The sequence below is a fragment of the Dreissena polymorpha genome, chromosome 1 (genome assembly GCF_020536995.1).
Source record: "Dreissena polymorpha isolate Duluth1 chromosome 1, UMN_Dpol_1.0, whole genome shotgun sequence".
Classification (NCBI taxonomy): Eukaryota; Metazoa; Mollusca; class Bivalvia; order Myida; family Dreissenidae; genus Dreissena; species Dreissena polymorpha.
The window spans coordinates 38899583-38914828 of NC_068355.1; the positions used below are offsets into that span (position 1 = coordinate 38899583).

Below are 15246 nucleotides of genomic sequence, written 5' to 3' on the forward strand. Positions count from 1 at the left end.
TTGTTTATGTTACCGTTTTCTACGGAAAAAATTCATTAAACGTTTTTATTTCATGAATCCTTCGGTTGTTAAGTTCCATAGTTTATTGACATCAACTTGTAAATTTGAAATATTAAACGTATGTAAATATGTAAAGGAAGCATTAACTGTACGAAATGCTATTTTAAATACCACTACTTGAATTAATAGTTTGACTTGCTTGTAAGAAGTGTTTGTATCACTTTGCAGTAACTGATATTATTTGTAATAGTTTGTCCTTACTGCCTTTAAAATTATTATGTTTCTCCTTGTCAAAATCGTTATCGTTCTCTGTTCTTATTTTGTCTACAAATGTCATTTCATTGAATTTAGTTCTGAAATGTCATTTAACTTACTAACATATATACATGATTATATTAATTTGGTTACTTACTATAGTATACTGATACGTGATATTACTTTATTTATAATTATATGCATTAAAGACGATGTACTTATATGTATAAGTCTTAATAAACGGTCTGTTCTGTTCTGTTCTGTTTAATGATTAACAGAAAGAAAATGTTGTCAATTTGTAAAAAAAAATTGAAAAACCTATTTATGCGAAATATATCAGAAAAGATTGAAAACATATGCTGTATTATTATAGTGTTACATCATATAAATACCCCAACTTCTATAAAGAGCCATCACATCATGGCTTGTAATGTTTGTGCAGTCGATTCTTGCATTTGCACTTCTTTCCGCAAAAACATTAACTTTATCTCCTGAAAAAAGGACGCATACATGTAAATGGCGTTTAAAAATCAACACATTTGTTCTCTATTTATAATTTCAGAAAAAAAATTGTTGCAAGGTACATTAAAAAAAGAACACGCCTAATGAATTCTAACTTGAACATTTTTATATCTGTAAGTATAACAAAGGGTAAAATATGATACAGAATCGTAAAAGGAACAAAACTGTTCGGACTATGTAGTTCAAGAAAAAAACGTCTGGAGAATTTAAGATTTAAAAACGCCTATACAGTTCGTTTAAGGCTGCATATAAAGGCATAATTTTGCAAGATACAATTACAATTGTATCTAACGATCATTTTCAGTTTGTTTGCATGGTAACTTCTATATTAGTACTTGTTTTTTCACATTAAAGAATGTAAATGGTGATGGTAAACAAAAAACACTGTAATTTTTCTATCACACATTTGTTCAGACCAAAGTAATTTATAATGTTAATTTATAAACATTAACATATTACACCATTCTTGTTTAAAAAATCATTCGAATTACATTATACTTATTCGTTCACAATATTCCAATAACACAATGAGGTATGTCGTTATGAACTAAAGATGAGTCATTATTCTATATAGAATGAGTCATTATTTAATAAGGGGCGAGTCATTATTATATAAGGGAAGAGTAATTGAAGGGGCGAACCGTTGCAAGGCGTCGAGTCGTTACCGTTTTCTTGAGGGTTATCCGGTAAAGACCGTCAGATTGAAAATCAACATGGTCGCTTATGTTGGCTTCCGGTGATTCATACAGAGGAAGATTAAAGAAGTTTGTATTATAGTTCAGTGAACTTATGATTAAGAAATTCTCGCATTTAATAGAAATTTAAGTTACTCAGTTATTGTAAATGATATCTGTTTAGAAGGTCGTCTAAAAACTTTCAGGTAGGACGTCGAATTACATGGTCACTAATTGGTTTCTTATTTTTACCTTACGATGTTATTATAATAAATTATAATATTAATTAATGAAAGGTGACCTTAAGGTTGTTTTACTTTCAAATAAATAATTTTGATATTGTTTGGTGTATTCTATTCAATGCTTGTTGTTGAATATTCAGGCGTCCTCTAGCATACATGCCAGAATTTTTCAGGTCCAAATCGGAACATTTCATAAAAAATGTCGGGACATTTGACGAAAAAGTAGGACACGTAAAAAACGATCAATCATGCCACCTTTTACTGTAGCCAGTAATCATTATACAAATTACAAAACCTCATCATTTCTGGTCTGGCAAATATTGACGAAAAATGTGTATAAGAATTTCATTAACACAGATGTTCTCCATTTTCCAGAAGTAAACACACATGTGCATTTTGCCAATGAATCCATAATGTGAAATGTGGCACATACCCCTGTTTGACATTCATTTGAGACAGAAGCATGAGTAATCGTTCAACGCGATGTTCGCGCATCTAGCTAAAGAAACTTCAGCGTACAGTTTATATAGTATTGACAGACCTGTACGCTGAAGCTAACCCAGTATCGAAAGTCAACCAGAGTCGTAACATATTTATGTCAGTGTCCGACAAATTCATTGCCCGGAGCCCGGGGGCTACCGAAATTTTTCATCGGGCTACTGAAATTTTCCAGCTGACGCCCGCCGGGATACTATAAATCTATAAGAGCGGTAGCCCGTATTATTGACAGACATACGTAGAATAAACACGCTGACCATGTGTTTGTACACTGTGTATTGCTTATAATCCGATAAGTGCAATCAATTATCTAATCAGTCACCGATCACTTGCGGTAATGTCTTAAACAGTAACAGTGTATTTTAATCATCCAATCAGAATCAACATTTGTCGTATGCTAATAATATAATGCGAGCCGGTTGGATAGTTGGCGCACATGCAGGTCGGACCTCAAAGACCTCGTGAAGAGGCTGGTAGGACCTGTAAATAAACTCTGATTAAAAAAAAAAGTTGGCGCACATGATGCAACACCTGCTAATTAGTTTGCATTGTCAAAACAATAGCGGATTCTTCAAAACAGTAACGAAACCGAAAATGAATATTAATGACAACTTTGTGAACGCGGTTTACACCTGCTAATTAGTTTGCATTGTCAATTATTAATTGGATTAATCGACTGTTAATCAATAATCCCATATATGCCCGATCTATATTTTTTAAACCAAATTATGGGTGGGTAATATAGACGATAAGAGTCATAAACACAAACGTTTGAAATTTTCTTAAATGTCAAATGAATTTCGGCATAAAAAAATATGGTTCTATTTAAAGATATGATGAAATAAGCTCCCAATCAGGACCGTTGTATTGCAACACGCGTAAATAACCTGCCACGGTTTGCACGCGTTGTGTACAGCTATTTTAGGTTACAAAATTCTACATGTAAGAAATGAATTTCTTTGTCCTGATAAAAAGCGCGCGAAAATTGGCGTTGGTGTATTTATTTGTAAATAAAAATTTCGTAGCGGGTACAGCATTGAGATAATTTAATTTCCATTAAAAGTTTCGTTGTGAATTTCAACTAAAGTACCGGGGTATCTCGCGAATTATTTAGCATTGACATTTTCTCTTAATAAAATATCATGTAAACACGTTGTATCGTTACCGTTACGCTGTATCAGTTCCTTCATTATTGTATTGTATACTTACTGCACACAAGTGTCGTAACATACGGATGCATTACGTAAATTCGGACAGTACTTAAAGTCGGACACAAGTAAATAAATGATTTAATACTCTTGATTTCTTGAAACTCGGTATTTGTTGTTAAAAAGGGCAATTGCATTGATTAACACCATACGAGTCAATCGTATTGATCATCTAAACGCTTTATTTACGTTTACGACTTAACGTGCTGTCCGAATTTAAGTACACATACATGTAATATCTACATGTAGTATAGGATTTTCTTTGGTACATTTACATTTAAGTACACGGTGCCTGTACTGTAACATTAATTTACGATATTGACTGTGTACATCAGATTACTTGCTGTTTTATGTATATGTATGTATACATATTATGTATATGTAAATGAAGAAATAAAACAAAGATGAAAACCTGCCTCTTATCATTTTGTAGGAAAATTTTATGGGCTACCAACTATTTTTATTGGTAGTCCAGTGGGCTACCTGAAAAATAAGAAATTTGTCGGACACTGTATGTCACGCTATAAATCAAAGAAAGCTTATTTTCTTGGATACATTTCTACATATATTGGTGAATGAATATAAATTACTGCATCGGGGAATATTTTAAGGTTCAAATGTTTCAAATGCATCTTACAATAGATGAAAATAACTCTCAGCAGTCTAAAATTTACAATTTTGACATCATTGTTGCTTTGTCACGTGAGGAGTTTTCATTTGGATACTTTCAGATCGACCTTGACATTTTTTGCTGAAATTGTAAACATTACGTTCGTTTTCTGAAATCTATTATTTGGGATTAACAACTTACGTCTGGTGGATTATAAGACTGATTTCAGTGTGAATCAGGTAGTTTTAAATAATATTTACTTTTAGTTTGTATTTACACTACAATTTGTTTACAAAACAAGCCAGAATAATCTAAAATACTGGGAAATGTCATTCTGAATTTTAAAACACTTGAGCGCATGGTATGTTACTAAAAATAGAAATAACATATGACCGTGAAATCTCGGGAGATTAGCATTTCAAGAAAGTCTGTCACATCGCTGTTTTTCTCGATATGTAAGAGCAGAATAGATAAATTTTAAATGTTTAAGATAGTATTTTGTGAAAGAATATATCAGTTAAATGTATAAAATGTCAATTTATATTTCTGATCAAGTGGTTGATTTGGGCCAATAACTGCATTTATAAGCTGTTTTGGACCGGTCTTTGTTACCGTAGGTTTCCACGTATAGCGCGCTCCCGTGTATAGCGCGCAGGCTGTTTTTTAAATGCAAAAATGGAGAACAAAAATATTTAAAGACAAACCACCAAATCGGACCGAAAATGGCCGCCATTTTACTATTGCACAATCCAATAATCTGGGGCATTGGAAAGCTTAATTAAGCATTCAAAATAGGAAGCGTCATTATGACTAGGAGCATGGGTTGCATAGCACTATACTTTTCTGACAATTTTGTAAGTTTCTAGCAAAAGATTAACAGTCCACGTGCATTTCGTGAAAAACGTGAGAAAATTAGAATAAGTGTACATCGTGTGATTTTTCCTCGGGGAAAGCATGGGCATTACCAGTAAATTTGAATGTCGCATGGGAGACAGAGATACAGTTGTTGAGGTACACCACTGTTGAACGTTCAATATTATAAACACAAAATGCAATTGCATATCTTCACGTTCTCAAGTGTCAATTAGTGTCTCAAATGTCAATTAGCGTCTTAACAAGTCGTGGCACATATTACTCAATAACATCTGCCAATTACGAAGTGCAAAATGACCCCCTTTCACACCTACCGTTACCCACAAAAAAGACCTCGTTCACACCTACCCTTGCCTGCTCTCCGGACTGTCAACAACAATCCCTATCGGAATTCATCAATAAAGAAGTGTAAAAACACAAACAAAGAAATGTCCGCAAGTTTATTCAAACAAATTTATTTTCGACCAAAACTTTTTCTACCGCATTCATATCTACCAGTAGCGACTTCTTGTTGTTTCGACAATGGCCCCTCAGTCTGTACGATTATACTATACTTAAATTAAACCGCGCATGTTTTTCACGTTTTCCTTTGATTCAAATACGCCGCTGTTAGTTAGCATAGTTTCAGTGCCTTCCGACGTTGATTTTTTTTTAAATTTAACGTGTCAATTCACGTTCTGTGGTGCGTTATAACTCAAAGTAAAACAGCGTCAAAAGACGTCATTTGGTGCGCTATGACTCTTCAATAAAATCCCCCAGTCATTTAAAAAAATATTTTTTTTATATTGTTTAATTGTTTTAAAACTTTTCCGCACAGATGGTAAAATCCCGACTCGAACGATTCCCCAATACATCCGTTTCAACCCGACTCTATTACTGTATACTTACTATTTTTCAAGTTTCTATTTATTACCCGATAATCCCGTTTATTCCGTTTTTATCAATCTCTTTCTGGTAAATATTTACGATAAAAGCTTTCAGTTATTTCTTTAACACAAACCTTGTCATTTTTTAAGTGACTATTTACAGATTTGATGAAATATTGCCTCTGAATATGCGTCAATCCCCTGACCTGTTGTGTGCTTGTTAAAACGCTAAATACACGTCATTTGTATGCAGTAGACGCGACGTTGTACATGCTGCATAATTTTCGCGCTCTTTTTAATTGAGAAAAAGATTCGACACAAAATAAATTTGCACTGCTAATTTGAAGCAAAAATATTTAACGTTGCGGTAACATTTACATTCGGAAGTGTGTTTCGGATTAAAAACGCGTTAGCATCGACTTACGGTAATGGGTTTCGGATTACAAATTTAATTATTCCCATTTGAGATTTCAACAAATATTAACCGTTGCGTTATAAATTCAGCGATAATTTGTTTACACACTTTACGAGTCAAATAAATGTTTTGACGGAATTATGCATGAAATTCACGTTGTCCACGAGGATCACGGCCGGTTGCCATCATCAGTCTTCTAACTATCGATTATCGGACGAAACATTTACAAGTGTGCGTAATTAATTCAACGAAAATTTGTTAAAGCGCATTACGTGTCGAATAAATGTCAGAAAAACGAGGTGAATCAGTTCTATAAATGGACATGTTGAAATATACATGTTCTGGAATTAAATAAATTGTTATCACATAATTGTAACCGCTATAATAATTAATTGTTTACCACTTGCATTTAATTTCTCGTATTAATTATGAGTCATAGCTAACACTTGTTTACAGTAAAAAGGTGTGATGATGATGCCCGAAACCGTCTTTAATGTTGTGTACTGTAATAATTACCGGTTTTATATTACTCAAATGGAACAACTACTTGCTAATCAAGCTGCGATAAACTCTTACTTCATGCCCGACGTCAATCAAAAATATTAATGGTCGATAGTTAACCCCGCCCCCATAAGCATTCGCGTAACTGATTGGACGATGAACTTCACAGTTTGACGACTGGAAAGTTACCAGATACATCCTTGTCAGCATTTAAATGACCGTGTAATGTTAGAATAATCGATACGCGCGCCATGCTATTCTCTTATCAGTGGATTATCCATTACCCCATGTGGTGTTTATGGCGATTTCTTGTGAAAGTAGGTACCGAGTGCTCTTTTAAAACAGGGAATATTGATACACTGATAGGGAAACCTTGATTTTTTTGGACAATCTCCACTTTCTTTTACTAAAGAATACACTGATCGGAAAATTTAAAGCGCCCCGGGGAGCTTAAATGGCCTGGGGAAGACCCTGTAGTTTGTAAGTAAAACGATCAAATTAAATTATTATCACCTTTTCATTTCAATCGAAAATCTGCAGAAAGTTGTAACATCGACGACATAGAACTAATTATTTAATTATCACAGTTTATTGATAGTCAGCTTGGATGTAATTAATTTATTGTCACGCTTATTTTCATTTTTAATCTTAAAATACGACATTTGCGACCGGCCGCTATTTTGTTTGCAGACGACAATTTTAACTGTGTATTCATAGCTCCACCCATTTTTACGTTTCATTCAACAACGTCATTTCATGTTTAAGCGAGCTCAGTTTTGATTGGCTAGCTACCATGTGCACTTCAATAACAATAAGGTCAAGCGATGTCTCGATACAGGTGCAGACCGGTTTTTGTTCACTGTTCAAATTGCAAATACTTTCATTGAACAAAGAGAAAAATACAGAAAACCAGTTTCGGGTTAAAATGGCGGCTGTTTTCAATGAAATTTTACGAGATTTTAGCATTTTCGCAAATTGGATTTTTCGTGAGCCAAATTCTCAATATTTTCGCAAATGGCTCAAGTGGCGAACGACAGCGCGAGCCCTGATTATAGGGTGGTAGTTTTCTGGAAAAAAAACATGGCGGCCATTTTTATTATTTACGATTACACAACATATTTTTTACCAATTTAGCAGCCAGGATAGCGTTGTATCAATGTATAGCGCGCACCAGCTTTTTAATTTGAATTTTGGAGGTAAAACACTGCGCGCTATACGTAGAAACCTACGGTAACTGTCAACTTTTCGGGAATTTCTGGTTGACTTTCCTAATGGGGTTGGTCCATAACTATAAAGTCGCGCCAGTCAAAAATCATAAAAAGCGACATTTAAAGTTATGGTAGCCACAACTAGCGCGCATCTAGCACCGTTTTTTATTCAACCAATCAACAATTAACTCTAAATTTAGATTGATGAAATATGTACAAATTATTTTCTGAAAATCTGTCAAAGACTTAAGTAAATTTATGTGAAACATCAATGTGTATCGGTCAGCACTCAATTTGTTTGATATACAAAATTAGTGTTTTGACAGGTTTTTTAGCCTCAGGTGGCATAATACACAGAATATCTCGTAATAGTATATTTGGACTTGATTTCAGCCATGAAATACAAAAGTAGTCCACTTTTTTATTCACTACGATGCATCTATCGCTAGCAATGAGCAACACCTATCATTAAAAAAAAACATGGTGTGAATGCCCGATGAAATCAATTATTTGCCAATAGATAGCTGATGGTGTCAAAAACAAGACTGGATCACTCGACTAGTAGATAATTATGGTTTGTTAATAGGGGGCAGTAAAGGGATTAGTGACGGTAAATTAAGCCAAACAGAGCTTGAATAGTGAATTTTATTGTGAAATAATAGAACGTATTTCGTTTTTTACGAATGTCAGTACATATTGTGTCACATCGGGACACCGGGACAAACACCCCAAAAGCGCCAAGATCGGGATGTCTGGCATATATGCCTCTAGGAATGTATTTGGAAAAGTGTATTCTTGGACATGAGGATATAAATGAAATACACATACATGCCATGCGTCCCGATCTCGGCGGGACAATCCAGCTTTTGGGCTCTTTGTCCCGGCATCCCAATATGAGACGTTTTGTCCCGACATTCAACATTTGTTAAAAACAATGTAAGGTCTATAAGTTCCCAATAAAATTAGCTTTTCGAGCTCTTTCTGGCTAAAACTTATCATCGCTAATCCCTTTATTGCCCCCAATTAACAACCCACTTCTACTACTCGAGTGCATCAGTGTTGTTTTTTACACCTTATCAGCAATTTATCGGCAACTTATTGATTTAATCAGCATTCACACCATGGTGTTTTTATGATAGGGGTCGCTAATTGCTAGTGAAAAATGTATCATACAGAAATTCACGCCACCTGCGTTTGTATTTTATGGCCCAATCAACTTCAAAGATACTTTTATCCTATGTATTATACAATCTAAGGTTATAAATCCTGTCAAAACACCGACTTCGTACATCAAACAAATTGAATGCTGACCAATACACATTAATGTTTCTCACAAATTTCCTTTCGTTTTCGGCAGGACTGATTTTCAGGAAATAGTTGGTACATATTGCATCAATCTAAATTTAGGATTAATTTACGATTGGTTGAATAAGAACAGTGCTCGATGCGCTCATATTGTGTCACGCGATTTAAATATGTTCAAGGGGATATCCCTGTATTAATTGGATGTCAAATCGAAACATACGGGGATACCCCTCATTTCAGTTTATGGAGTGTGTTTACTTCCGGAAAATGGAGAACGTCTGTGTTCACGAAATTCTGAACACACATATATCGTCAATATTGGGCAGAAATTTAGAGTTTGTAAGTAATATACTGACTATTGACTAAAGAAAAGGTGGAATGATTGATCGTTACAGTGGTTTTTTTTCATTAAAAATAGGGTCCGGTAACCAGACCCATTCCCAATGGAAAATAGTATATATTTTTCCCAAATGGGAGCTAAAAATTCCCAATGGAAGGTTTCCAAAAAAAAAAAAAAAAAATTTTTTTTTTTTTAATTATTAATATTTTGTTCATCTTCCATCCATATAAGATCAACCTTAGTAAATATAATACTGGACACACTTGTATGCTCAATTTTGTTACTCACATACTTACTTATTCTTTATATCAGGAAATGATGCTGGTTTATTGTCCTGTCACAAAGGAAGTATTTTAAGCAACAACATGTCAAGTGACCAGAAAATAAAGGAGTGGAAGCAGAAAGTGAAAGGTGGGAAAAATTCTTTTAACTACATGGTTATAGCATGGCTTTCATTTTATCATGAACACTAGGCAGTGTTTTTTTATGGCAATTTCGGGGCCGATATTCGGCCCCATTCCTCTCAAGAAAGAGTATATATTTTTCCCCCATTTTGTAGAAAAAATCCCCTCCAGAAGTTAAATTTTTTTTTTATTATTTTAGAAAAACCTGTCTTATTATAAATATATCTCAAATTTATTTCATAAACAACTTACAAAATATATAACTATAATTAATATGATTTTGAATTATTATAAAGAGTTATTATGCCCCCCTTCGAAGAAGAGGGGGTATATTGCTTTGCTCATGTCGGTCGGTCGGTCTGTCGGTCCGTCCACCAGGTGGTTGTCAGACGATAACTCAAGAACGCTTGGGCCTAGGATAATGAAACTTCATAGGTACATTGATCATGACTCGCAGATGACCCCTATTGATTTTGAGGTCACTAGGTCAAAGGTCAAGGTCACGGTGACCAGAAATAGTAAAATGGTTTTTGAATGATAACTCAAGAACGCATATGCCTAGGATCATGAAACTTCATAAGTAGATTGATTATGACTTGCAGATGACCCCTATAGATTTTGAGGTCACTAGGTCAAAGGTCAAGGTCACGGTGACCCGAAATAGTAAAATGGTTTCCGGATGATAACTCAAGAACGCATACGCCTAGAATCATGAAACTTCATGGGTAGATTGATCATGACTCGCAGATGACCCCTATTGATTTTGAGGTCACTAGGTCAAAGGTCAAGGTCACGGTGACCCGAAATAGTAAAATGGTTTTTGGATGATAACTCAAGAACGCATACGCCTAGGATCATGAAACTTCATAGGTAGATTGATCATGACTTGCAGATGACCCCTATTGATTTTGAGGTCACAAGGTCAAAGGTCAAGGTCACGGTGACCGAAATAGTAAAATGATTTTCGGATGATAACTCAAGAACGCTTTTGCCTAGGATCATGACACTTCATAGGTACATTGATCGTGACCAGCAGATGACCCCTATTGATTTTCAGGTCACTAGGTCAAAGGTCAAGGTCACAGTGACAAAAATCGTATTCACACTATGGCTCCACTACAACGGACAGCCCGTATGGTGGCATGCATGTTTTACAAACAGCCCTTGTATTAAATTAGTTTTTCCCAAATCAGTGGACTTTTCACATGAATTGCATTTTTTCCCCACAATGGCCAGGAAAAGGCCTGATGTAAATATATTGTGTCAATATTTGTTGATAAAAACATTCTAATTTGGTCCATTTTATTTGATAAAAAATGCTCAAGTTTGCCATTTTATTGATTTAAAAAATCCCAATTAGACTCAAAATGGCTAGGAAAACTAAGACTGTGCATGACGGCTGAATTGTCTGAAACTAATGTTGAAAAAAATCATTGATATATACCGTATTTTACCATGCATAGCACGCAGTTTTTTACCTTCAAATTTTAAAATAAAAATTCAGTGCACGTAATACATTGACACAACGCTTTCCTGGTTGCTAAATTGCAAAAAATCCATTTCGTGATCGTAAATCTTCACAATTGCCGCCATTTTTTTATTGCAGAAAACAACACCCTATAATGTTATAGACTGAAGGGGCCGTTGTCGAAACAACAAAAAGCGGGAAAGGGTAGGAATGAACGGGGTAGTAACAGTTTTGACAAAAATTAAAAGATGAAAAAATGTCTTTGTTGGTGTTTTCACACTTCTTCATTGATTGTTCATTAAAAAAAATCGAGGTATATCGATCCCCGCGTCGTCGCGGTATTGTTTGTTAAAGTTTTTGTTGTCATGAAAACTTGTTGATTTACAACGCAAAACGTATTATTTGAACTGACGCTAATTATTTCAATCATATTTTTCAACTTCGCTTTTGCTTTATTTTGATAATTTAATCCAAAGTTTAATGTTAGCAATTCTGAAAGTTTGCACTCTATGTGAATTGACAGTTTGACGTCATCAAAGGAAAGCCGCTTACTGTCTGAAGCAATAAGGCGACAAGTTTCTCGCCGACAAAATTGGCTTCTTTTGTCTAGCAATCAACATGCTGAACCAATCGTGTGTTTGTTCCTCATTGGCAATCGTCCAATTAAATAAAAGCACGTGCAAAGCTCCGCCTTCGAACCTTTTGCAGAGAACGGAGGTGGAGTTTAACGGTTAATTGAGCAAGTGTTATACGTAAGTTGAGTTCCGATTTGCCGAAATTTCTCGGCCCTAAGCATTGAAACGACGAATACATTTATCAATGATTTTCCGATCTCTGCATTAATATGCTACCGTGCGAGTATACTACCTAGGTTACAAACCAACAATAGAGATATAGACTCCTTTTAATTTCTTTCAATAGAGTCAAACAAATGATATTTGTCTAATGGCTTTACGCCGATAACGCCAACTGTATGGAATTGAGCGTTCGGGTGTATTGTTTGTCTCACTATAAATACTGATCGACTAGAGGCAGCGAAGGCGCGAAATACCGGGTCAAACTGGATTTAATGGGAAGCATCTCTTAATGGGGAAATATTTACGTCTATGAAAAATAAAATGGGATCCACGGACGATTTGCGTAAAATTGGACATTACGATGTTGCGGGTCTGCAGAAGACTATGTCATACGATGTTGTGAGCGGCAGGTAATGAAAATGTTCACTGTTCAAATGTGAGGAATAGGTAATAGTAGTTCGAATTTAACGCGCAGGGGTCTTGAAAAAACACGCGCAGTGCGCGGCAATAAGGACATATACGGTGTTCTCAAGAGAATAATCTTAAAAATTGTCGAAAATATAGTGCTATGCAACCCATGCTCCTGATCGTATAAACGCTCCCTACTTTAAAACAAAAAATTAAGCGCCTGAAAAACTCAGATTAAATGATTGCGCAATATAAGAATGGCGGCCATTTTCAGCCCAATTTTCAAGTTTTTGGTCTTGAAATCTTTTTTTTCTCCATTTTGGCTTTAAAAAATCGCATGCGCGTTATACATGGGAGCGCGCTATACATGGTAAAATACGGTATTTAAGAAAAAGGACAGAGACATTCAGCTTTGAATATTACATTCATGCATACATGTGTATTCATGTAATAAATATCATAAGGTATAAAGGAGTGATTTTTTTATTTTCCCCTTTTCCTAAAAAACGGCGCTTTTTTTCCTATTTGGACGTGCCCCTCCACCATTCCCCTATAGGTGAAAGAAAACACTGCTAGGTTTTGATGCACAGAATTTGTGTTGACTTGATATAAGCAACAAAATGACAAGTGAACAAAAAATCAATCAAAGCAAGCAGAAAGGGAAAGGTGCATAGACTGCATATTGATCCAGCTATCAAGAAATGTGATCTATTGGTATGATGCAGGGTATAATGAATTATTGAGTGGTTTATTGCTATTGGTTGTAGTTGCTCACAAATTTTAAGGCCATTGTCAGGCAACATTTATTATGTTACCAGACTAGAAAATGTTATTTTTTTCATCTTGCACTTCAAATAAACTGGACAGAAGTTTGTAACATGATGATATTGAGTAGAACATGTACAAACCATGTCCCAAGGTCAAGATCACAATAAAATGTCAAAGATAATGTAAGAGAAATCAGGTGAGGCTTTGTCCAATCAGATTTGCAAAAATATTTTGTTCATGATTGATGGGCGTATCTTTGCGACATTATGGTACCCTTGATATTCATTTGACAGTTGATGGATGCCTTTGCAATCCAATCATGTTAGTATAACAAGCTTTGATAGAATATAGCAATTCCATTTGCACAAAGGACTTTAATACATCCAAAGTAAACACACTTCTTGCAAACAAAATGTTTTTAGCACAATAAATGTGATGAACTGATGACCTTTAAAAATGCATTGGATTCTTTTCGTGTGAGGCAGCATCAATCATTGAAATGGGCCAATTATGCCTAACTTCTGTGGTTTAATGTTATTGCTTCATGAGAGCAAGCTGTGTTACAATCGCACTTAGATATTCCCTGGTCCAGCCACATACCTTAAAAGGCAAATTGTTAGCCTTCTATGGCCATTTTCTCTATGTTTGATTCAAGTAGCTTTGTTGTCATATAGTGGTATGAAAGATAAGCCCATATAGTACTTGTATGAAAAATCCAATAAAGAAAATGTCTGAGCAAGCCCAAATTAAAATTAACCAATTCAGTGCTTACAACCTGTGCTCATTTATGTCACTGTGACATTATATGTTTTCCATGTTTACACTTAAAAACTTATTATTCAAAAATGTTTTGCAAAGTCATACCAGTTTCTCTTCTCAGGTGCATGCGTTGGAACATAACGACATTTTATGATTTTAATTTTACTATAGTTTTTTTGTCTGCATCTGAGAGGTTTTCAAGTACCACATACAAATGTGAAATTGTTCTTGGAAATAATATTGTTATTTTTGTATTGGGCTGAGATACTTAATAATGTGTTTATTTATTCAACTACTAGCTATTTTTTCAGGAAAATTAATATATATTACAATCCACATCTAGAGATATTTAAGCATATAGTTTTTATAACATGAAAATTTGGTCTGTTAATAGGACTATATACATGTATTCTATAATTTTTTATGCATTAGGTATTCTATTGGCATTTTCTTCAGTCACATTAGCAATTTAATGTGTTAAAAATGTTCAATGCGTGGCTAAGCTGCAACAGTTTTTTAATGGCTCTAACATGTACATATCTTCCCTCTTCAGTTAAGAATAAGACAGCTGTTGTGATTCTTGTGTAAGTTTTGTTCCCTCTCTAATGAGCAGTTGCATAGTTGGTTGCCCATTTAGGAAAGGAATTTTTGCCCATAAAGCTACTGTCCTGTTGTTAAATGGACTAAAGATGGGAAACATAGAGAGCACCCAATACAAAATATTTTCACTTCAGTGCTTCATCACTTCTGCTTCATTGACCTTCACATAAAATTAGTGTTTCTTTGCTGGAGAGAACTATTTCTGTTTTCTCTTCTCTTTTATATTGTTGTTTTGACTTGTTATTTTTAATGTCTCAGTAATAATATGATTATGATGAGTGTTTAAGAGGAGAGGTTCTTACGCTTCATTTATCTTTAAAAATTCTTAAAATTTGACGACTTAAATATTCTTAATGGGATGTGGCAAATTTTCATTTGAAAAATTGTTTACTTTCTTACAGTATTTAACTGTTTTAACATGGATTGCTTAACAATAGTTAACACATATTAATACATAATATGCAACATAGAAATATAGCGGATTATATGACCGCCCGTAATATTTTCAATGGGATTTTTCATTTG

At 34.6% G+C, this 15246-nt stretch overlaps 1 protein-coding gene across 9 annotated transcripts in view; it reads left to right on the forward strand.

Annotated features, from left to right (window-relative positions):
* Window positions 1-1468: 1468 nt before the first annotated feature.
* Window positions 1469-15246, forward strand: part of LOC127877385 (uncharacterized) — a 130171-nt gene continuing 116393 nt past the window's right edge. For 8 of the 9 annotated variants that reach the window (XR_008048424.1, XR_008048428.1, XR_008048420.1 and 5 more), the window contains exons 1-2: window positions 1469-1541; window positions 9830-9928. Coding sequence is in view for 2 of the 9 variants with exons in the window: in XM_052423208.1 (XP_052279168.1) it covers window positions 9883-9928 (46 nt within the window). In the remaining 7 variants the exon portion in view is untranslated. Of the gene's footprint in view, window positions 1658-9829; window positions 9929-15246 lie in introns of all 9 variants that reach the window. The other variant, XM_052423213.1, reaches the window with a different exon arrangement.